This window comes from Leptinotarsa decemlineata, unplaced genomic scaffold (genome assembly GCF_025532065.1).
Source record: "Leptinotarsa decemlineata unplaced genomic scaffold, Ldec_3_MD MMD2_tig00026330_RagTag_RagTag, whole genome shotgun sequence".
Taxonomy (NCBI): domain Eukaryota; kingdom Metazoa; phylum Arthropoda; class Insecta; order Coleoptera; family Chrysomelidae; genus Leptinotarsa; species Leptinotarsa decemlineata.
This window is the reverse complement of record NW_027412690.1, coordinates 1,084,749-1,110,996: the sequence shown is the minus strand read 5'-3', so window position 1 is coordinate 1,110,996 and position 26,248 is coordinate 1,084,749. Positions and strand designations below refer to the sequence as shown.

General features: G+C 34.1%; 1 protein-coding gene across 5 annotated transcripts in view; it reads left to right on the top strand.

The window, feature by feature from the left end:
• LOC111501902 (transducin-like enhancer protein 4) overlaps window positions 1–26,248 on the top strand; it is a 361,306-nt gene that overhangs the window by 226,067 nt on the left and 108,991 nt on the right. For all 5 annotated transcript variants that reach the window (XM_074183014.1, XM_074183015.1, XM_074183013.1 and 2 more), the window contains one exon: window positions 14,960–15,188. In XM_074183014.1, the coding sequence (XP_074039115.1) occupies window positions 14,960–15,188 (229 nt within the window). The remainder of the gene's footprint in view (window positions 1–14,959; window positions 15,189–26,248) is intronic.

Sequence of the window (26,248 nt, the reverse complement as noted above, 5' to 3'; positions counted from 1 at the left end):
TTAAAAATAACGGTTTGGTGTTGGGACTAAACTCCAGTAATATTCAAAAGGTCTATAGTCTGGATTCCTGGCTACATTGTTCTGGAAAGTAATGATACAGCTGCTTTAGGCTTTGCCAAATAAACAGTGACTACCTCGATTGTAAGAAGATTGCAGACTCCCAGCAAAATCTTTGAGAATTAGACTATTTGAAAGAAACAACTGGCTTCTATGAGAATTGAGATTTGAATGAGTGTGAACCTAACTTAACTTAACCTAGTCAAGGGCAACACAATACAGGGTCTTTCACGATGAGCGTTCGTTAGGAATATATGGAGAACGATTCAAAATAAAAACTTGAAATTTTGTGGTAGTGGGTTTTACAAAATGGCCTTCTCAACTAAACTATTTTCAACTTGAGGTCTCTTTCCGTTATACCAGAAGTTGAGGGCAACTTCCTTATTTCAAATGGAACACCATGTATTTTATTACATTTTTGAATTTCTCAGCACATTTTAGGCCCACTTTGTATAACAATGCCTTTACCCAAATTTGTTAGTTTTCGAGACATTAATTTTTTTCTGAAAAATTTGACAGTTACAGCACCACTCCGAAAAAATCATAACTCATAGACAGTAACAGTTGAAAATGTGAAATTTCACAGAATCACACCTTAAGAAACAAGTCATGAACAGGTCCATAGAATTTTCGAAAATAATTCACAGGGTGCTCGAAATTTACACCTAAAACATAACATCGAGAAAACTGATGAAACACGATTTTTTCAAATGGAAACCATACACTATTCTATTATTTTTGGATACTACAAAAAAAAGATTAATTCATGAAGAATGTATTATACCTAAATAATTCGAAGCAATACTAAACCAAGAAAGCTTTGAAAACAAATGAAGTAATATTAACTGTGCAGTAAAAGGTAACTCAACATGAAAATGGATGGAATGAAATAAAATACTATCAGAGAGATGAATTATATCTTTGTTTATTGATTTCGAATACAGTAATTCATTTTGTTTATATTTTTTTAAGGTTATATTTCACTTTAATTTTAGAATTCAACTTAATTTCTTCAAATTCAAATAATATTATGGTTCATTTCAACAGATGTTCAAAGACATTGCCGTTTTGTTTTAAACAAGAATATATTCTTTTTTGCATACCACTATTTGTAGATTTCTGTATGGAATCCTAACGAACGCTCGTCGTGAAAGACCCTGTATATTTATTGATTCATTTTATTTTTTTGGGGTTATTAACCAAATAAAAAAAACAAATGTTTCATTTCTTCCAAAGTAAACTCTCTCTATCCGTCATTTCCACCCATCCATCAAAGAATGAACATCTAATCTTCCGTTTTAATGAAAAACAACCCTCCGGATTTATTTCCCTTTTATACGCAAGGACTATCTTTGGGGTGGAAAAAGTATATTAATATTTTATGGCTTTCATAAGTTTATCGTAAAAGACTTATAAAGTTGAAGTATACGGTGGCGAGGAGATCATAAACTTTCACGTCCCTGTTTTACAGCGCCTTCTTTTATTGCCTTTTTTATCTAAATTTAGATGTATAGGAATACATATTTTATTAGTACAAGAGGAGTTTATATCTCGGAAGTGAAAAGTAACTGGTTCTAGGGGAGTTAGAATGAAAATTTGCGAAAGAACCAAAAGACAGTTAGATTGAAGTTTGTGTTTCTTTCAACATTTCTAAAACTTTTGGAAACATAATTAATTATTTATTCTACATGGATGAAAATTCTATAATATTCTTATTTACTGTGTGATGCCAGTGTGATAAATATATGACTCGCTGAAGTGAAATGCAAATATTTTTTTTGTTATTTCTTAGAATACTTCCGGTGGGATGTTGTGAATTTTATGACATCAGGAAAAATAATGATTTAGGAGACCCTTCTGGATTTTTTGTGTCTCGTATATTTATTTCATGCAAACGTTTCACAACTTATCATAACCTTTCGCTTCCTTTCTCCCGACAGGAACGAATATATGCTAAAACGTGGTGGAAAGTTTTTCCATTTATTTCATCCGTTATCGAAAGTAATATCGAATACCCATCGAGGATGGCCGAGAAGCAAGAAAACCGCCATTTTAAAAATTCCCCGAGGGTCCGAGAAAATCCACGAGACGGTAACAAAGTCCGGTCACGTGTCTTGTAGGACTGTTCGAAACCCTCGAAGGATTCCCCAGGGGCGAGACGAGCTTAAAGGACCGTGTTCGAAGTCTTGCCCTTTGAGAATTACGTTCCTGACGAGGTTATATCCTTAATAGACACGTTCATAGGGGTGGAGATGAGATGGGGAATGGGCATGAGAAAAATGTCTTTTAGCAGTTGTTTTGAAACAACTGAGATTTTTTCCCAGTTTAATGACCACGAAGTGTTAGAATATATTATATAAATAGAATTCATTCAAAATACACACTTTGGGCGTTACTACTGTGTAGTATTGTGGCAAATCGATGATAAAATAGTTTTCCATTTTTATGGAACAATTTGAGACAAATTCAAATGAATACGGTGGTTTAGGTACAATCGATTGCTTTTCTTTTTGTTCTCCCCGTATCATGTTAGGGTTTTTTCAAATTGTATGTGTGATATCCCGGTTCAAGATGATGCAATATTTTTTTTGAATAGTGAAGAATCGTTAATAAAAAAGTTTATCATGTGTGTGGAGCAATTTGAAAAGCACTACATATTTAGTTGAAGATTCAATTCTGAAGCCAGTTGTCCGTTACTGTCAAATGAATTAATTTCATTTTCTATTGCCTCTGAAATTCACCACTTTGAATTTTCAAAAAATTTTTCAGTATTCTCCGCTCGCGCGCTTGAAGCAGTTGTTCAACTCTCTTGAAAGACGTTGCAAGGGTTTTTCGTTTTCTCTCTTTTTTCACGAGATGATAGAAATGGCACTACCTCTACACTAATTCTCTTGTTAGACTCCTTGAATCACAAGATTGATCGTTTTCAGAGTTTACCTGTCGGGAATTCCCTCGAGATAACAGTGAAAGACATTTTACGGTGTTCTTTTCTTTTCTAAATAAATTGCTGTTTGTGCTAGGTTGGATGTTATCACTCACGAGATTGAATAAGGTTTACAGTGAGCGTGCCGTTCGTACAGAAAACCGATGGCATAGATGTCAGACTTGCGTTATTTCTTTCTCATCAATTCAAATCCAATAATTAGTAAATTTCTATTTATTCATTCTCCATATTTTTTGAGTATTAATACGTCAGAGTAAGTTCCGTTGAATTTTCAATACATTTATAAAACTGATCCTCGAAATTAAGTATTGCAGATTAGTTTCCATGGTTTTTCCAGAATCTGTGTTATTAAGAAATTGTTCAGATTTTTACTAGCAGAAATATGTACGTGACTTATTTTAAAAAGCTGGGGCAGATTGAAATGTTACAAAGCTTTACAAGAATAGTAGTTCGTGAATTTGATCATTGCGGTTTTTGGAATGATGGCAAAAATAATATATTGAACCAATTCTGGAGAATAAGACGTTCGCTCATTTCAACCTTTGACAGGAACAAGTTAATAAACTTGTGGTAATACTTCTTGAACACTCCTTCAGTTTCGATTATTCTGATGCGCCCTTCGAATATTCCAGAGCCTGTGCGTCAAAATCTCTTTCGGCAATCAAAACCTTTTTTGACTATCAAATCCATTTCGTGGTGATAGTTATTGATCAAATGCAATATTTTAAGTGAGTACGTGATTCGATATCTGCCGAAGTAATATTTCAAGTAACTAATATGATTGGTTTTACTAATACCTGATATAAAGTGAAAAAAATGTAATTAGGTCACTTTCCTGCCATTTTTGAATCTGGAAATATTCATTTCATTTATTTTCAATTTTTTGTAATGCATCCCCTGGCAAGAATCTGATGAAGATTTCATTCATTCGAAGAATGAAAAAAATCATAGAAAGCAGGTCTTAACTAAAAAGAGGTTAACGACTGGAAAGGTTTTTTGTATTTTTTTCTCTTCGATAGCTGAAGCGTATTTTGTTTAGGAACATGAAGCAGGTACTTCCCTATCTCATAATAATAGGGTACCATACTGGTTTAATGAAGTAATGTAGATGTTTTCAATGCAATGGAAGATAATAATTACTAAACATTCCAGAAGGAAATGAAATTTATAGGCAATCAGGAACAATACGTGGGAATTAAATTCTCATAAACATTCCTAACAGTGTTTTTGCGTTGATTAGTTATACTAAAACGGTTGTTGATAATTGAATAATTTATCGCTTAAACGAATCTTGCGAAATATAATCGCTTTTTATATACGCTTTATATCTACTTGATCACAATGTTTAATCAGTTTATTCCCAAGAATGATTTGAAAATTCCTGTTATGGCGGGAGACAAATTCATCATACCACTTCATGTGGATCGAATAAACTATCAATCTCATTCTAAAATGAGTAAAACAATTTCATGCAGAAGTGCAAGGAACTCTGCCCTCAATTAAGTATGGTCATTCACAGAGAATGTTCGTCACAGTCAGAGAACTCAACTATAAAACATCAAATAACAAACAGTGGGGGGTATTTTGCAAAGCGCGACAAAATCATTTCAGACGGTAACAGCAAATAAACAAAAGCCCTACAGAGCGAAGAGGCTACCAGTTTCACCTGATTAGCAGCTGATACACAGAAAACGGTGTCAGGAGTGGGATACCGGTGATATCCACTTTTGATACCAATTTCATTATGCAGAGGGTACTCACATAGAACTACGCTACTGTTAACCTACTCTAAAAGAATAAAAACTGCCACTCAATTTTTAATCCGTTCGAACCGTTGGACCGGGTTTGTTTGAGCACAAAAGGCTTGCCAGATGATGCCGTTATAAAAAGCGTCCAAAGAGTGGGACCATCATAATCCAATTAGCATTCAGTGTGAGTGACGCTAGAAGGCGCTGATGTCGGCGGCGAACTTTTTAAATTAAAAGTCCCTTCCGCGAGGCGGAGAGGGGGAAAGTGGTGTTCTATCGCGCCCGCACCGCCTTCCTGAACTGGTGCATTAATGGATTTGTTGTTTTATGTTTGAGCTTTTATCGATTAGATCGGATTTGGCAGGTTTTCAGCGACAGTTGTGGCTTGCACTTCACGTTATTTGATCATTTTTGAAGTGACCTGTATAATTCCTAAGCTTTCTTTTGATAGCTGAGTTACTGATGAATGGAACATTTTTCTGTGTGAACAATATTTTCAATTTATGCAGTAACTCATTGAGGTGAACTAAAACTTTGCTTTTTCCACACCTGTTAAAGTTCTCCATTACAATTTTTATATTTGATCAGATTATGGAAGCTGAAAATACCCAAAGAAGTCCGATTAAAACTTTTTCATTCCAATTACATAAAAAATCTTGTATTGCTATAATAGCAACACCAACGGTTAATTGGCGCAGTGGTAGCGCGAACGACCTTCCAGTCGTGAGTTCGATGCCAACCTCGATCAGATATTTTTTTGAGAGAATTTATCTAGTGGAAGTTCGGATGATTCTGCAGCGTTAAATGGCTGACGGACTGCGAATAGTCATGGTGCTCCCTAGGTGGCTCGGAGAGTTATTAACATTGCCTACCCAGGACTCGAGGCTAATGACCAATGCAGTCGATGTCAATTAGACCCCAAAAAAATAGTAACACCATGTTGAAAAACAGTTTCATAACTGCCAATGTTTTAACGTGCTTCTTTAATTACTAAAGATGCTAATTGGAAGAAACTTTTTATGGATTTCAAAAATGTTACAAGAAATCACTCATTTTACTACCAGTATAAATCAGAACCTTTCATTTTCATCGCTTAAGGCTTTGCCAAACATAGATTGAACACCTGGATGGCAAGAAGATTTATGGACTTCTGGCAGAATATTCCAGGATTGGCTCACTCCAAGGCGTTTATTCATCCTTCGAAGCTTGATACCAAACAGTTGTTGGACTACATTAGGAATAAACTACGATGTTAACAGGCCTTCTTACAGGTCACTGTCATTTGAATCATCATATGCAGAGACACGGACTGTGTCGCCTCTGATGAAAATGATGAAACAGCAGAGCACATACTTTGTGTCTACCCCTCTGGGGACCGAATCAGGTTTTTAGAGTTCGGCAGAGCCGTACTCTTACCATCTGACCTGAAAGACCAGTCAACATACAAGCTAATCAACTTCGTTAAGAAGCTGGGTTTATTTGGTCGATTGTGAATAGGTGTGACCCACAATAAACCCTTGTGGGTTACGGTGGAGGGTCGAATAGACCCACACAGTTTGGACCTAACCTAACCTGCATAGATAGAAAATGTAACAACAATGGAAGATCTGCAGATCTTGGCCAATAGCCACGGAAAATTGCTTGAACATAACCTGTGTAGTGTTGATTTGATAAACCCTCATCATTTCGCCTCCCATTTATAAAGTGAAAATATTCAATCCTATTTTATCCACGAATTTATCTCAAATGAAAAAGTATTGCGTAATTTTCAACAGTTACCTATTCGAATAAAAAAATATATTCATCAGAACCGAGGATCCTGTTTAGGGGTGGAAAACAAATTAAATAATTTTATTCCGTATTGAGTGATACCTTTGGAAAATCTATTTTAGGTCTATCATGACTATAATCAGTCATCTTTGTTTTGTTTTCTTCTAAGAAAATTTTGATGTAGTCAGTGTTCATCAAACATTTTCAATGCATGAAAAACAGTGCATTTTTTGGGTTAATCTATGAGAAATACTCGACAACTTCAAAATTACCACTTATGAAAGAATGTCTATACAGCAAGTCGTCCAAAAGAGGCCATCTTCTTTTTCTTGAGCCACCACCTACTTCAACACCATATCAGAATGTTCAAGGAACTAATTCACGAAGTTAGTTTCATTTTCACACTGATAGAATTGATTACAGTTATTCTCGATCGTAGGTAATGACTAATTTTCCACACAAATTCCTCAATCTCTACTCAGGTCGTATCTGTAATCTTATGACAGAGTAATTTGATTCGAGGATGTAATCCGGGTATGACATTTCATCCTAATTACACTGATGATAAATCGTTTAAGCCGGTATCGGCTTTGTGTGTCTCTTAGACGGTGTAAGCTGCATTTCTGTCGGATTGCAAATTAATTTCGAAAGACACAAGAGCTTATCAACGACTACGGCAAGCGATGTATTCTGAGAACGCTTTGCTGAAGTTTGCGAACTGGATAATAGTTGTTACTCGAAAACTTTAGCTATGATATGATGTTATTTCTTACTTTGAGTTGACCTTTGAGACATACATATTCACGTAATCACTTGAATTATAAATGTTGAGCATTATTCATTCTTGCTTCCCGATGAATCGATTGGCTGGAGTTTCCTAAACGCTGAATTATTTGAACATTTTTCATTGAAATAGCGTGTTTCGGGCTTTTGGCCCATCACCAGTATGGTGGAGCCAAGTGTAAGGATGGGCAACACTTTGTTACCAAAAGATAGAAATACAAATGCACGGAGCCACCAGCAGGAGCCAACCACACATTTGTGGTTTCAGTTGATAGATCTTGTGTTTACAAGAAAACTATCAAAATTACCACGGAGGCAGCTATTCTTTTGCTTTCCATAACTGCTTGACGTTTGTTTATTATTTTAAATCTGAATCCTAATTTCTTTATCCAATTCTGAAGAGTTTTGTCACAGCAGCTCACGTTATGGCCGGAAGTATTCAATTTCTTCCTTATCATTTCAATTGTAGGAATCTCATTGCTTTTGTAACAGTCGTATATTGTTTTTTTTAATGATTTTCTAAGACCATCTAAAGGTTTTGGTAATCCCGTATCACATACATCGCGTCTTGCGTTCATAAGGTTTGTTTTTGACTATTAAACGTACAGTCGAGAAAGGAATTTCGGTCGAATCTGATGTTGCTTGTTTTCCCCGAAACCAAACTTGAGATGTAGATTCTCATATTGAAACATACTCTGTGTTTCAATATTCAAATGCATCCGAATCTTATTCACTGGTATTCCTTTTTCGCATGGTTCACCATCGCTATTGGAATCACTACACAAGAAAAAGTCTGCGTTGTTATCACACTCGTAATTACTATTGGTACTTGTCCAAGGACGCCACATTTTAAACAGATAACAAAAATTTTAGGTAATTATAACTGCACGAATATCGAATTTCAACAATCAAATCGCGATCAGTTCCTGAACTGAACATTGACGACACAACGGCGATACTCATCCCCACATTTTATTCGTCACCGTAACATGACTTCAAATTTAATTTTATGACTCTTCAGCCAATCATAAAACTCGGTTAGTAAAAATTATCCAATACTTACCGCCAATTCTTCAGTCCACGTGGACTAGTTGGCAGCGGCATCATTTCTTTGTATTGGTTTTTTTTTGGCCTTTGAGGACGCCGACCCAATGTCTGTTGTCATTTTAGGTGTGCCAAGAATGAAAACCTTGCTCTCATTATTGATCCGACAAATGTTACTTTTTATGTGTTGAGACAAAAAAAATATTTTTTTCTACTGGAATCTACATTTTTAATCTCCACGGCATCTTTTTTACTCAAGTTTTCATTGTCATGGTTGAGAAATCGAATAAAGCGAGGACAATACGATTCCATGAAAGAAGATTTGAATATCTACCCCAAATTAGCGCTGGAGACGTAACGAAAGCTCTCTGCCTCTCCAAGCAAAAACTCCGAAATCGAATTACACCTCCCCTTCGAGCAAATAAAATACCAATTACGTATTCATTCATACGAAAGAAAATTAAAACCGGCGCTAAAATAAAGTAAACTTTTTTCAACTCGATAAAGCAACGTCGCAGCGAGCTCTGGAAAAATGTAATTATAATGAAATCCATCAGAGACGAGAACGACGTCGACGCCAACTGACTGGGGGAGGCGGCGCGGTGCCAAAGAAATCAATTTGCAGACTTTCAGCTCTAAGAATTTTGAATAATGGCTGCTTTAGTCGGACGAGGGGCGAGAGAAATGGGAGAGAACAAGCAGTTGAATTTGCCATTTCGGTGATTTGGTACTTGGCGATTCATCTTGAAGATCATATCATCGAAAATGAATAACTTTCGTTTGGTTACTTCCCATGGAAACAATACTAATAATAACATTTGGAAGGCTCTTCCTCTAAGAAGAGTTGACTTCAACAGTGCATCCGTTGTCCAGCCTAGTAATAAAGAACATCAAGAACTATCTAATGAAACAATGTTTTTATGATACGGAGGAATATGTTGCCACAACCTCTGTATATTTTATTCAATAATTTTTCTGTATAATTAAACTATTATTTTTTTATATTTATTTTTGTTCAGTTACGGTATTCACCTTCATTTTGTACCACGGACTTACTACTAATGTACCTTTATATACCGTAGTCAATAAACATCTATCTATCTATCTATCTATCTATCTATCTATCTATCTATCTACCACTGACAGACTTATAAAGTGTAAAAACAACGCTGTCTGGTGTTGGATCAATTATGCCTTATTTTTGGGCTCTGTTTCATCTAGTTGCCTTGCACCAAAACCTGCAGAAAAAGATAGGACAAATATTATTCAGTGGTGGATATCGTGGCTAGGCTTTGTAACAAGTCTTTTTTGGAATGATCGAGTCTTCTGTCGATCCCATGGAGTCTTAGTAAGGGTCGCCAGTATAGCCAACCTTACAATAGCCAGATTTGCAGTTTTTTGGAACTGATTTTAGTTTAGACCTCCGAATCGTTTTCAATCGAAATTCTCCCACCATATATTTTAATCAATATCAACGGCGAGTATTGAGGTGCGTATTCACCAAAAAAGCGAGCACGAGCGAACAAGAGTGAATGAGCATTCTGCCTCAATAATCGTCTGGTGAGTACGGGCTAGCGAGCGAGCGAACGTATGCTTGTTCGCGTTCAGAAAAGATCGAGAAGAAGGCGGTACATCAAAAGGTGCTCGCACAAAGTGGATGAATCAACTACGAGTACGAACTTGAAGATATTTGCTCTGGTGTGAACGAGACATCAATATGTGAAGCAAACATGAGCGAACACGAGCAAACATACACGAATGCTCTCTCGTGCTCGCTTTCTTTGTGAATACGCACCTGTATGCGAACTTATTGCAACGTTTGACTGAAAAACAGCCGTATTTGGCTAAGAAAAAAATGTTGTTTCATTAAGACAATGCACCAGCTCACAAATCCATTACACCAATGACTAAAATTAACGAATTAAAGTTTGAATTGCTTCCGAATGCACCCTATTCGCCAGATTTAGCCCCTTGGGATCATTTTCTGTTCCTAAACTTGAAAAAATGGCTCATTGGTCAAAGATTTTCCAACAATGAAGAAGTTATATTGGCAGTTGATGGCTATTTTGAGGAGCAACACAGTTCTTATAATAAAACTGGTATCGAACTTATTGAATGTCACTGAGAAAAATATATACAGCTGCAGCTGCAAAGTTTTTGTATTTTCTTTGTTGGGCCGGGTATTTCTGAGATTACCAAAATGTCCAATAAAAATATCTATGATTTCAAAAACATAGACAAATCTGAAAAATTACAATTCAAAAATGGGATAGTACTTAGTAAACTTTGACTTTGACTGAAAATAAAAACATTGTTTTCAGTAACATGGCAAGGTTTTATATTTCTCTGGTTCTGATTTCAATATATTATAACGATCTTTGATTTATTAATAATTTATATTTCAGTTTGTTTTCACTGACATTTCAAAGTGTATTTGTTTGTCTTTCGATTAATCCGATTGAAAAATTCGAAATTTTATTTTCGATTACGGATCTTATTTTCCTCTTCACATTCATATTCTCATTCCCATCTTATGAGAAAAATGAAATGAATCTTACCTAACATTATTTAACCTCAATTAAAAAAGTTGAAACTTGAAACTTCTATAAACAAAAAACACATTCATGATAAATATGCTGTAAACTGAAACTTCGGCAACAACTGAATTGTTAATCTACTAAAAATTTTATTTCTTTTCCCATCAAAAACAGTTAACATCAAGTTATTTGAATGTAGTTTCAGTAGAATTGAATAAGGTCGATACTTGAAACTGAAGACTTCTTAGAGGGAGACTATTCGAATTTGAAAATAAGAATGTTTTCTTTCACCTTGAAATGTGTTACTGAAAAGTGTTTCCCGTTTTTCAATAGTTATAGTATGTAATAAATTCAAATTATATCAAAGTAGAATGGGAATTTTTAAATTCTCATTGAATATTTTCTGGAAAAATCGGAATAGCGCTTCTTGAAGTGGTCCTATCCAAAATAAAGTTCAAAATTACACACTTTTGGGATGATTGTTGATGGTTTTTGGGTCTCTAACCGCCTGCAATCAATATAGAACAAAAACCGTTTTTCTCCCCATGATGGAAATATAAAATACAACTTTTCGACACCTTTTTTTTGTTTTTTTTGTTGAAATTAAAGTTGTATTTATAAAACGAACGCCCCCTTCTTCCGCCTCAACTCCCTAGTAGGAGACTCTGATCGATGCTAGTTGCAAACGTGACTGATGACTATGAAACTACAGCGCCCCCTCGCGAGATGCTTGCCTAATTAGGGTTGAATAATTAATAGTTGGAAGTTGGCAATTATCCATGAGTCTTCTGGGATGATATCAGACAAGAATTAGAGGAGGGATTGATTAGATTAGGTGTGTAGTGTGGTGTAGATTGCGTGTATATGCAGAGTTTGACAGTCTTAAAGAAGTCAATCGGATTATTTGTTTTTCCAGTTTGATGATTTTGCGAATTTCATATTTTGTTGAAAATAACTTTGACAGAGCTTTTAGAAGTAGAATGTTTTTTGTTTAGAAAACTGACCCGTCAGTTTAAATTGTCTATTGGATCAATGTAGTCTCTATTATATAGATCAAATATTTTAAATGTTTTTATGAATTTTATCTAGCAAGGTTATAGAAAGTAGTGCCATAAAACCTCAAAATGTTGTCAAAAAAATATTCCATTTCTTAACGAAAACTTTGTTATTTAGCAATACCATAGTACCCAGTATGATAAAACCACCAGTTCACAGGAGAATTGATATTATCTATTGCTAAGTTGCTCCTCGATTGGAAAGGCTCCAAAATAGTATTTCTCAAAGTAGGTGATAACGCCCCCTTGTGGGCGTTGGAGACCTATAGAAAGGGCACAGAGAAGATTGGGAGGCGTTGAAGCGGTTTAGGGGGGCGATAGCTAATTTGAAAATGTTTTTTTTGTTTCAACACAAACTTTACCGTTTCTTTCCTGTCTCTCAATCACTGCAATATTTCATCAAAGCAGTCAATAAAATCTGAAACAGCTATTCAAATGACATATTATTTAATCAGCTTTGTGTGTGTTGCTAATGATGACTATTTCATCCGATTGCTATTTCACAGTGGAATGCGTTGGTTATCAAGAGGTAACTGTCTTACTCAATCTCAATTTTACAATCTATTTGACTCAGTAATAGAGTTCTTGGAAAACAAAGACAAAGAATTGCACGACAACCTCATCACTTCAAAGAATGATATTGCGTGCTTGACAGACCTGTATAAATTATTTAATGATATCAATCTCCAACTTCAAGGAGACGACTTGAATTTGATTAAAACAAAAAATGTCATTGCTGCTTTTGTAGTCAAATTGCTCTCTTATATACAAAAATAATATCGGCGGACGTGAGTTTCACAATTTCCCTAATTTGTCAGCAGTATCCTTAGGACATTTAAGTTGGAAATACCGGACTGGGTGTTGGACCCTTTTTCAAATGTCAACACAACAGGATCACCCCAACTGAAAGAAGAACTTGTTTGTTTCCTCGTTCGAGGAAACAAAAATAAAATTCAAAAATGGATACCAAGGATTTTGTCTACAAATGCCAATTCCGCAATTGTATTCTGGATTGTGGTCCATCGTTCAACGATTTTTGATAGCATTCCCATCATCGTATTTGAGTGAACGTGAGTTTAGTGCTGTGGCAACGTTGCTAACTAAAAAGAGAAATCGGTTGTAGAATACCGAACGCGGTGACTTACGGCTGTTTTTGAGTAAATTCGAGCCTGATATTAACAAACTTGTTAAAAATCATCAAATGTATTCTTCACATTAGATTAGTTTTCAAATTCATATTGGGATGAATAAAAGTTTTCCTAATATTACAAAAAGGTGTTTTACATTAACCTCATCAGAAAGTCTTATTTTCACATGACACACATAATTTAATTATTTAAATAATGACTGTGATTGTGATTCTTAAAATGTAGTAAAGTAAAAAAAAATGGGGGGTGCTAGAAAATAAATAATTTTCGAAGTGGGCGGTAGACAAAATAAGTTTGAGAACCTCTGCTCTAAAATAACAAAGTATAAATTAAAAAAAATTAACAACCAACTCAGAAAATTATGGGAACAAGTGATATTCGTAAAAATTGTTTCCTGATTCTCAAATGGAATCGTAAAAAGCGTTTTCAGTTTCTTTCATTAATTTATCGCCTTGAAAGAAATATTTTATATAACATTGGTCCGAATTGGTATTGGTATTTCAATCAAAAGAATTGAACAATGTTACATCATTCCCAGATTATCGAATTAATTTTGTGTTTTTTTACTTGTATTGTTATGCTTATGTTATGTTATGCTTACATAACAACATAGCAAAAACAAATACGATGGCAGGCAGCTTTATCCGCAAACTCAGTATTGCTGTGACGGATTCGAGGAAGATGAAAACTGCATAGCATAGTGGTTGGTCTGCTTGGAGGTGGCATTATATCTTCCAACTTCTGCTAGCAACTCACAAAAATACAAGATATAGACTAGGATTGATCTGCTGATTTTGCAAGAAGCTATTTCTACCGCCACCTCAAATACGTTTTTCCATTAGTCTATCACCCGGATCCATTTTTTTAGGCCACAATGGAAATATCTTTTAGCAGCACATCGTTTATGGGTTGACATAATACTGTTGAACTTTTCAAACGCACGGCTCACTTTTAGGTGTTTCATGGATGTGAAATGTATACACAACTGTTATGCAGATACATAAGAAAATATAACACTTACATATATGTATAAAATAGTTCAAATATGTATATATATATATATATATATATATATATATATATATATATATATATATATATATATATATATATATATATATATATATATATATATATATATATATATATATATATATATATATCACATATATAGAAACATAATCTTTTGAAATAGGAACCATTGAACTTATAAATCTGAATTGACGTATTCTTTGCCAGGTACATATCTATCATTTTGATTGAAAATATCAGGCAGAAAGATACACAGTTTTGCAGCATTATGAGAGAAATTTCTATTGAATATTAATGTGCTATGCCATACTACTGTCGCAGTGAGACAAAGTCACCAATTCTCACGCAGATATGTTGGTGTACTATCAGAAAACAATCTTATTTGTTACTGATAGGAGGTGCATTTTTATTATTTGTTTTAATATATCAGTAAACCAGAGTTACAGAAAGAGGAGCTAATGTTCTCGAACTTGCGTACCTATGTCATTTATGTTTTTTGTTGTCTCAGAACGTTGAAAGATACTTCTAACAAATATCGACGTCAAAGACCAGGATTTCTACTCTCTTGAACAAAGTAGATCAATTCGTTAGTCAAGTAGATAGACAACAATTTTTCTACACCAGATCATTTAATCCTAGGTCCAAAAAGAAAAATTTGCGTTCAGTCGAGATAACTCCTAAGTAAGATTTCCATTTCTTACGATTTTTTAGATATACAGAGAGTATATTTTTGCGCATCTTTACTCAGTATATTGGTAGTATCGCACCACTTGGCTCACCATAACTGATATCATTAGCTACAAGATAACTGTCCTCAACTAACTCTATGTTATTGTTTTAGCAACAAAGGACAGACCTTCCGGGGATACTCCGACAGATGCAGTCTCAGCACCTACCGACGCATGCAGCGCCACCTATCCCCATGATGCCCCACCCAAGTTTGGCGGGTGCGCCGCCTAGCTCCGCCGCTAGCCTCTTGGGGCTCTCGGGGGCCCTGCCCGCCCAACACCCGCTTTCCATGTTGGCGTCGAAGCCGGACCTGCATCGACCTGACGATAAATCGAGTAGCGGTGAGTTGATCAAAACGAGGGGTCGTTCGTAGTGAGCTTGTTGGATAATAATAATGATATTGACTTGACAAGAAGATACAGTAGATACATTGTGACCAGTCCGTTATCATATGGAAATTTTTCTTAGAGATAGCTTGTTTCGAAATTTGACTTTGGTATCAATTTCTGCGTCCATCGAGATGAAAAATAACCCGAAAAATGTACTCACGTGTTAGCATTATCACTGCAATTGATGTGTATTACTTTAACGACACAAACTATCTTTTCGAAAATAACACATGGGCTGAAAAGTCCCGGGCCTAAGAAAGAAAACGTGTTTTTGTTCAAAATTAGCTTTATTCATAAACGTAATCTCCACCAAGAGCCACACAATTATTCCAGTACAATTTATCTTTTGTCTCAAAATAGGCCTCAGTTTCAGCAATAACCTCTTCATTCGAACGAAGTTTCTCTTCAGTGAGCATTTTTTGAGGTCTGCGAAAAAAAAAGTCGCTGGTAGCCAAATCTGGCGAATACGGTGGATGTGGGAGCAAATAGAATCAGATGACGATCATTTTGATTCTGGAGTGAAGTGATGGATCCATGTTATATCCATTGTTACATATCGACGCAAAAATGTTGGTTTGTTATGTTTAAACATGACCAAACACTGCTCAGAATCATCAAAACGTTCTTGTTTTTGGTCACCAGTGAGCTCGCGCGGCTCCCACTTTGAACAGATCTTTCGCATGCTCATGCAGTACGAAGTCAACACTTTCGTTTGATATCTATCTTTACATTGCCAGCTAACTCACGCAACTTCACATTTCGATCATTCAAAACGATTTTGTGGATTTTTTTATGTTTTGGACCTCTTTTGGATGATCACTGTGTTCTGCATCATCGATGTCTCCTCGACCACGTTTGAAGTCAGCTAAACGTTTAATTGTGGTTTCTGATGGTTAGATCTAATTGAAAAAGCGGTGAATGCAATAAGACTAGTGCTATCTATGTGTTAGGCCCGAGATTTTTCAGCTCATGTATTAGATATTTCATGAAGTTTCATTATACAGGGTTAAAAGCAAATGAAATTTGCATGTCCTGTGAACACTTTTTAATAGCTTTATTTCGATTTTGTAGAAAAATTGAAATAAACATGGCGCTGTTTTGATTTCTGATCTTTCCTTTTCCTATATTCTTCATCATATTCAAAATGAAGGGTTGCCTCAAGTAAAGCGGAGTTTTCGATATATATTTTTCATCCTATCCCTCTATTCCTTATTGTAGTTGACATTCGACTGTTGCAAAATATAATTGGACTCCTAGAAAGTCTCTAAAGTATTTGAATTTCTGCAGTAGCTCCCTAGATTTTTGAGAACGGTGTTTATTTGTGAATCCCATCGTGAATGCCGATCTATCTCCAACATCGCATCTTTCGGTATTTCATAGCTGTCTACTTTTGTTAGAGGTTTTATATTCGGAAGCCCGTTATAATAAGAAATGAAAAGTTTTCTAGAAATTCAGTGTGACTTTTTAAATCGAAAATATTTTTTTCTGTAATGTAATTCTCAACAACTGGTGTGAGATCCTGTCGTGTATTAAAACTACACAAGATAGTTGTCCCAACTGTGGAAGTTTGGATTATTTCCTTCAGATTCCATTTCCAAAAATTCATTTATATTAATCGTGAATAATAACGGCATTGATACCTCTGAGGGACTCTACAAGAAACTTTTCTATAATCACCCCAAAAGTTGCCCAAAGTTGGGTTCATTGGATAATTGATCAGTTCGTTAATTCCGAGGTGGCGAAGGTATTGGTTAAAAATGGGCACTCCAGAAGTAGAATTTTACTTGTAGTCAAACAAATAAATCAGCTATATAAAAGGAAGGTTAACTATGAACGTTCAACTGCAATCTTTCTCTTTTGATAAATCAAAACAAAATCCTATATCGTTCGTCGAAGCCTAGTACATGTATTTTCAATCATCAACAATTTTGTTAATCAGTATTGAAAAAACGAATTTCCAAAAATCCGTGAGTCTTTGTTTTTTCCTGAAAACTGTGTTTTGTTTCGATTGACATGAAAATCTGTTTTACCTAAACAACAGCGCATCTGATTATTCATGAAACTCAAATTGTTTTATCAGACTCCATGAATAATTAAAAATCCGCACATCGCGTCATTCAACAATGCAACATAGGTAAAAAAGCCAGTAGGGATTGATTTCGATTGTTTTTAAAACCCTTTGATGTATTTTGTTGTGCATGCGAAGCCAAAAAAATTCATTAATCTGTCAAAACGCCTCCGGTTTCAGTTTTGAAATGCATTTCACCAGTGATGAAACATTGATTGGTGTCTAACTTTGATTTCACAGGAACAAATGCGGATGTCATGATGTTGTTCAATATTTGATGATGGTCTGTGATTAACGTTTATGGGGATTATGGAAAAATATTGGCATCATTGAAGTAAGAGTGTCTATAATTTTGCATAATAATGATACCCTCTTTTCAGACATAATACATATAAAATATGAGCCTAATTAAGAGTGCAACATTGATAATTTGTTATAATTAAAATTTCAAAAATTCTTTGATTTCAAACTGCTTGTTTGAAGGGTGCCTAGAAGATGACAGTACTACCAACTGTCGAAAGCGCTCGCAGATAATTTATAGAAGATATAAAGCTTCAAATCCTTTTTGTAGAATTTAATATCGAAATACTCTAAATAAAGGAAAATTAGTTGCATCAATCAAAATATATATATATATATATATATATATATATATATATATATATATATATATATATATATATATATATATATATATTATCAGAAATATTTCAGAACGTAGAAAATTATTTATACTGCCTAGTCAAGTTGTTCATACATACAATGCTCATTGGAAAATTAAAGAAAAAACATGAATATATGTTATTGATTATGATTTTAATGTTATAAAGTCATAAGATTGATATACGAAACTAAATTAGAAAATATTCATTAAATTGCATGATTTATCATTTTATAGTAGACATTCATAAAAAATTGCTGAAAGCAAGTTTATTATGTTCAACCCTATATAGTATAATAGGAAGAAGTCTCATCACTCCACTTGAAAAACTATTTGTAACATCAAAGTAACATCAAAGAAAATTGGATATTAAATCCACGTCAAATATAATTTAACAAAATTGCTTTATATTGCCACAATAATTAAAATTTTTTTGAACTCATATCACAGTCATATGAAACCAGAAATAAAATAAGTTAGTACCTCTATCATCAACCAAAACTATTAGACAAAAAAATTACTCGTTTATAGCACTTTTTGGCATGCTATACTATTACCCATGAAAAATATCTGGATTATTCAAATCTAAACTCAATTTCCTAATTAAGAAAAAAGTATACATTATGTAGTATAGAACACAAAAATATAAGAAGCTGAAGAATTTTATGTCTGCTCATGCACAGAAATTTCAATTTTTTGACCCAACATATATTTATATTCCGTGATGATATAAAAAGATCCATTTCTTATCTGAAATTTCTACAATTATTATTTTATTATTATTCAAGTATGCACTGTTAGAACTTGAATTATTTTCGTTTTACTATATTCAATGTATGTATCAAATTTTAAATCTTTCTGTCCCTTTTATATCTGCTAAATGACTGTAAATTTTGGCCGAATAAATTTAGGAGATTTTTTATTTATTTTGTATTTAGTGGTCTTGGTGTATATTTGGTGTTCGGTCGGAGAGAGTCGGAGAGAAGTCGGCTTTGTTCGTGAAAAAATTACAGATAACTCAAATATACATAAGCTCATTAGAGTTAAAAGTCTTTTATCTTTCAAAAATTGATTTTCAAGAATCTCGTCTCAATGTTGCTTTCTGTGCAATTGAAACATTCTTATTAGTTGTGTATTTTTTTGCCGTGCTCTCTAGGTTTTTATGCCGGACGTTTCGTCTACTATTCCGGTAGTCATTATCAAAGGCGATGTAGTAACAGTGACAGTGATGAGCTAGTGCTCATTATGTTCCGAACGAAATTTTATCCTCATACATGTAGCATTTTTGCTATGATGCTTGTAATTGACTCCTGTTTTATATTATTATTAGTGAGGGTATCTTGGTTTCCCTTAATTGATTACCTGACCTTGTATGTGTACCTCTAAGGACAGGTAGCCAGATTTTATTATTGTGCACCGCCTCTTATTTTCCATTGAAATTAGCCCTGTGCTCCTGAATTTCTATCGACCCTCTATCACAGATTAAATACAGATGCGACAGCTTTGATGCCGCCTTTGATGTTCGATGGCTCAAAATTCGTAACCTTGAATATGATGTGTATACCACCTCGATATACACGGAGAAAAAAGTGAGGTTGATTTCAACGATTTCCTCTTGAAGTATCTACACTGAAAAAACATGTTTTCTATATTCACAGAAAAAGTTATGGTATTTTTGTGATACATTATAATGAAATAAAGAAACTGGCATATTGACAAATTTGATTACAGCGATAAGTAGATATCATCAATTAAGTTCAATTGTGAAATTTGATAAAAATTAGGAATATTTTTAATCATTTTGTATATTACAAAAATTACACTTCTTATTGGTTGAGATAAATTTCGTAGATAAACGAACAATACAAACAGCAAGCAGACTAATTTGTTGGAGAGACCATACAATTTGAAGAAGGTGAAGAACTCTGACCTGGAACTGGAAAAAAACTGTAATGCAATTCATTGTGAGGGTATATATGTTTGATATAACTTTTGTTTTACCCTAATTTCTTTTCAAACTGGTACATACTACCAAACTGGTTCGTCGGTTTGTCTTGAGTTGCTAAAGGTTCTCTGGGATCCTTATTCGAACAAAGAAGAACCCAAATGATAGACTCTCCCTTCAGACCGTAACTTTCCAGAATATCCAACAATTTCACGAAAATCCTGCGCAAATCACATAGAATGGCAGCAGGACACTCGCTTGCGTCGATAACCTTCACTGAGTGATCACGAAAATTCAGTAAGGCTATTTGAGTTGTTTTTTTTTTATCGAAAACCATGTTGATTCGACTACAGACGCCACCTTTCTTTTCAAAAATTGAAGGGAGGGATATGGTGTAATACACCATCCCTAAGCTGAAGTTATGATATGTGATTTTGACCATTATCGAATCGATTAGTGATGTAGGGAATGTGAAAGTGAGATAATATATGGCATTAAAAAGACCCTTCGCATATTCGTAATAGATATCAAAGGTAATAAACCCAGAAGAAAACACCCGATTTCGCAGGAAAAGCCAACTCCATCAACCCCTCGGAATCATCCCTCCGATATCGCCTCGAAAAATCCCATTCAGCTCTTCGGATGAAAAATTCTCATACCTTGAAATTCTCCTTCCAGCCAGTTTATCTCAATAATTCCACGTTGATCCCCCATCCCTTGGTCTCTTCTACAACTCCGACGTATTCTAACGTCGAATGGGGTGGAAAAGAGGAACATCTTTTGAATCCATCAGACAGGTCGTTCGGTATTTTATTATAAAGTTGGAGGAGAAACAGGGTTGGATTTGCACGGTGAAACGAGAAAAGAGGGTTAGTGCTACTGTGGAAATTTCCTCCTCATACGTGTAGGATTTTTGAGGGGTAAATTGTGTTTCACTTGTGTTGATGAAATAATAAACATAGAAAATTAGTTTTGAGAAAAAAATACAGTTTGACAATTACGTTAATCATGGATAGACAGAGAACTTTTATGTCTATAATTCCCGTGTTCTATATTTTTATTTTGAAATTTTCGATTTCAATAATTTCATTTTATTAAACTTCGAAAAATCAATATCTTGCGACATTGGGAATATTCCCTGACTACCTGTAACAGTCGAAGTGTTTTGGCACAAATCCAATCTGTGCTAATGGAGAGTAGTTTCACACATTAACACCATAATTTTTTTTTCCAAGTCAATTTCGAGTTATTGGCATATGTGGTTTTCACTTTTACGTTATGAATGGAGTCGTATGTATTAATATTCTTCACAAAAATGTAAACACTTCATTAGGTATTCCTCAAGGGCCATACCTTGGTCCATTATATATTATTTTATATATAATATATATAATATATATAATATACATGTCTCGAATACTGCTTTTTATCTCTCCTTGCAAATTATAATATAAAGTCCTACTAACTGATTCTACTGAGTTACAGAGTTCAAAGAGTTTTTAACAAAGTTATAGAATATTATAATGCATCCAGTCTCTGAGCTAATGTAACTTTATTCCATTTATGAAGCATATTATTTTATAACACTAATATTGTGGACTTGAGCATGCCATTATATAAGATTCAAAATTGATACTCTTCGAGCATACCAGCTTACAAACAACCTTTCCAACAAACTGACATAAAATATCAAGGAAATATTAGGATATGTTTTATAGTTAGTTTTGTGAAAAGTATTGGATTATTCAAATTTGAGTTTTTGATCTTTCAAATTCACTCACCAGCATTTACTGAAAAAAGAAACTCGAAGTACATGTGAAAATTATAACATGGACCTAACAGTGAAACACCTTTTCACTTGTCAACAACACCAACAGAAGAGAAACGATCTGAATCCAACCACCACCTTCAATAGCGAATGGAATAATGTAATAGGATATGTCAAGCGAATCCATGTATTTAATTCAATTTGATGTATACTGATATAAATTGTATATCATATGTACCGCAACTAATAACCCTAAGTGGTTGATGCGGATTGAAATCTAAATAAAAAAAACTTTGTCGATAAATTAATCAGTAAATGTAAATTGAAAGTTTTGTTCTTAGTGCTTCAAGGTCATCTTGAAAGACAATATCATGAAAATAGAGAAGATTCAGGAAATGGATTTAGGATACAAAAAGTATGTTGGACAGACTAGACGTTTCAAAGAACATAAAATCACCAAATTCGTAGAACAGAAAATTCTACATTTGCTCAATACACTCTACAAAGAATGAAAAAACCATTGCTCGAAGTTTTTCAGTCCCGTACATGACAAGAGAGTTTTGGCTTTTGGAAACAGACAAACTTGACCGACTCTGTACAATACTATTCAAATTTCAATCAATAATAATGTAAATCATCATTGTTTTTCTCCTATCTAAACAAATTCAGAGTGAACCCAGTACGAAAACCTGATTTAACCCTCTGGAAACTCCCTCAATAAAACCCAAGCAACCCACAAGGTCAAATAAACAACTTTTATTAGCCACTCCTTTCGTATACTCCTGGCAATTATTATTTAGGGTCGAAATTTATTGACGCGATTTAATAATAACGCAATCAAAGAAAAGCTGTTCGGAGAGTCATAAACAAAAGTGCTCAGCAGATTTTATAACACGCCATTATCTTATTAATGGCAATATCTTTAATTTTGTCATGAAATTTACTGGACCGTTAAGAGTTCCTCGAAACTGCTTCAATTTAATCGGGCGCACTTAAACCGAATGATGGTCGGGGCTTTAAATATTTGTTGATGGAGTTGTGAGACGAGGCGATAAAAAGTTTCTCTAATCGATGAGCGAAGACGTCATATCCGATCTGTGGGAAGAAGAAGAGATAAATTATGTTTTGCAGATGACCAAACTTTTTCAGCTCGTTACCAAATTATTTAAGGTGGTTCAAAGAATTTGAAGTATTATCTTGCAGAAGTTCAATTCAAGGTCTACTTCATGGTAGTTTGTTAGGCCCATTAATATTTTTTATATTTGGCAGATATTTCCCAAGTTCTGGTGTTTTATATTCACCAATATTGAATTTTTCAATCATTCGAATACCTGTATGATTTTGTTATAAACTGTAGATAACTATCTGGTACTCAACGAAAAATCAATAGCTGATTTCCCACCATTTCATTAGTATGTATGTCCAATTAACATCCTTTCTGGCTATTAAATAATTGATACTGTAATATTAGTGCACCTAATTTTTTTCACAATATACTTTTTTTTATATAATTTGAATCGAAATTCTTTTATTCCAGTACCTATATTCTTTGGTACCTCCAGAACATCTGAATATCGCCTTCCCTGTATTACCAAACTTCTAAAATCGAGTCAGTATCGACTAAAAGCCGTCCACGGAAATCGTTGCAATGCGACAACTTCGAAAAGAGGAAATATATCGCATTCGATTTTTTTTTGTTTTCCTTCCATTGCTCCAGTCTTGTTTCACGGTTTTATTGTTCGGATTTGTGTGGTTCGCGGACCATAAAACTTCGCTGAATTCGTAGGAAAACTGTTATTTTCTTTGTCATAAAACTCGCGTCGCTGACAATTTCCACTAGCTTTCCGGTGAAGGAGATTTATGAATGCTTGCCGGTGCGATTATACGGTTTACAAATTGATCAAAGTGTGGAAGAATTGATGTTCTCCTATTCCTGATGTCGGAACCATGAGTACACTCGGTTGAGTTTTGTTGTGATGGACATAATACAGTGAAAATCGTAAGTGTTTACTGTTTTTGATATTTAGGTCTAATAGAATAAATTTCTGATTTTGACCCAGAAATGTTTTTACTTTTGAGTAAAATTCAATTTATCAGTAACACTTTTTGTTATAGTGTGTCAAAACTATTTTCCGTGTTTGTTAGTCGCCTGACATTACATTTTTAACTGCGGTATTCATTATCAAAGGTGAAGAGTCAACGGATCAAGTACTCTAGTTGTTCTAAAAGCATATAGTACAGAATTGGTTTGGGTGTTCAAATTTATTTCATTTGTAGTGGGCGTGAACTTTTTCCTATTGGTTGAATTTAAAGACCCGATTCTTGTTCAATTAAGTGCAGGTAGCCAAATTTCATTAATGTAAATTCCATATACCTCTCGTTTGAAATTGTTTTTGTGTTTTGAAATTTGTATCATTTTCCTATATTCTTTTGGACAGTAGGTGTGACTTATATTGAACACTTGGGCTTGGGCCTCTTTGAGTGCAGGTTCAGCTACTGCTGATTTGTCGATATGCCCCAGCAGACACTTTCTCTTGTGTTCAGAGATCCGGGTACTTATACTTTAATTCAGTTCATTGTCCAAAGAAACAATGAATGCTTATAACTAGGGAATATAACTAACTACAAAGTATAGTAAAATAACAGGAATAAGATATTTTACAATGAACATATAACATATCTTGGAAAAAAAAAATAACAATGGAACGCAGTCAAATATAGAATTGTTTACAGAAAGTAGATGTTGAAAACGAATTCAAATGTAATAGAAATGAAATGCAAATATGAAATTCCACTAATTAGATATTTTTTTAATTGATACTTGAATTTTGTAATGGAATAGTGCTTCTTTATTTTTTCTGTAATGGAATTATATATACTGATCCCATCGTGATATATCGACTTCTTTCCAAAATTTGTTTGTATCTTAATTTGTGACAGTAACTTGCTTTGTCTTGTGGCATGATATGTCCAATTCGAATAAAATTTAAATTTGATTTCTTTGTACTCAATTTCCACTCGATTTTGACTAACTTGAAACAAACATATTTATTTTAAATTCTGTACACTTATCAAGAATCGATGAGAATACAATACTTTCTTAAGTTTATCTCATTATCCTGATCCGGATCGCCAGGATTAAATAATTTCCTCACACAGTCTCTGTGTGAGAGCAAGTGAAACAACCACTGTCTACGCATGCGTATATATTTTATATCAAAACAAATGGGTTTGAAATAGCAACTAAACTAAAAATTGGAAAATAAATATCAGTTTAAAAAAAACTAAAAAAACACGCTTCAATAGAAACACAAACTGAAAAATAGAAAATAATTCGAAACTAATTTAAGATTGTGTTCAACATCGATAATAAGTCCTATATAACTAATGACTTTTAATAAATGTGAAATCAGAATAAATCTATTTATAAAAAAAATAATTTTATAAATACTTGGTTAGGAACTGTTTGGCAGATTGGATTAGAGATACTCTTAATCCGGTAGCCTACATTTTTCCTTGTTTAGACTGAAAAAAGTATCGTAATATGCCTTGAAAATTGAAATGAACATTTTATTGCTGTTCTTTCAGTAGACCTTTCGAAAGTTGACAAATGACAAAATTTGTTGAAATCTGTTGTTGAATTGAAATTTCACAATCTAACTGAATAATACAGTGAAAATTCTATATTTATATTTTTATTTCAACCATTTTTTTGGTGGTATATGCGAGACTTCATAATATAACCTTCGTCCTCGCACTATAGTGATACACGTGATACGGTTTAGCAAACTGTTTAGTCAAAATATAACAAATTGTGGTTAATAAGTATGTTTACCTTGGATTTTCATCAAGTATCTGCCAATTTCATCACATATTGAAATATATTTTTCTCTAATAGTTTTCGATACCTTACCAGGATGTTCGGTCTTCATTTTCAATTCAATCGGCTGTCACCCCATACGAACGACAACTCTCAGAAGTTGAGAAACTTGTGCGAGCTAAGGACTAACGAGATCTTACCTTTTAACGTGTGATTCCTAACACATCGATATTCAAAAAGTAATATACTCTCCTGTAATCATAACACTTCTGAAAATTCGCTCTAAAAACATTTCCTTCTAATGGTTTCCCGTTGGTCCGAACATTTCTTTTACATTTTACCGATTTCCATCGCAGTGCTTCTGGTGTATCGACATCGATTCCAATCGTAAATATGATTTAGCAGCCAACTCGGATCTCGCTACATACTTCGGTACATATTGAAAATTGCTACCATCACAACGGGAGTTCTCGCAGGTTATTTTCAACTATTACTTTTTCATTTTGCCTTCGTGTTTGGAGTAGACCGTGGAAACATATAATGGAAGGTGAATTTTGATATCGAAGATCAGTGACGTAGAGGAGAAATTATTCTAGAGGGGTTCGAACGTTGAGAGAATAATTTATGAATCGGTAAATTTTATTGGCAGAAGCGGTAATTCAAGGCAGTTTTTTTGAATAAGTATAATAATTTTTTCCTCAACAATATTGTAATTTTCAATCAATCCGCTATCAACTGGAGTATACTTCA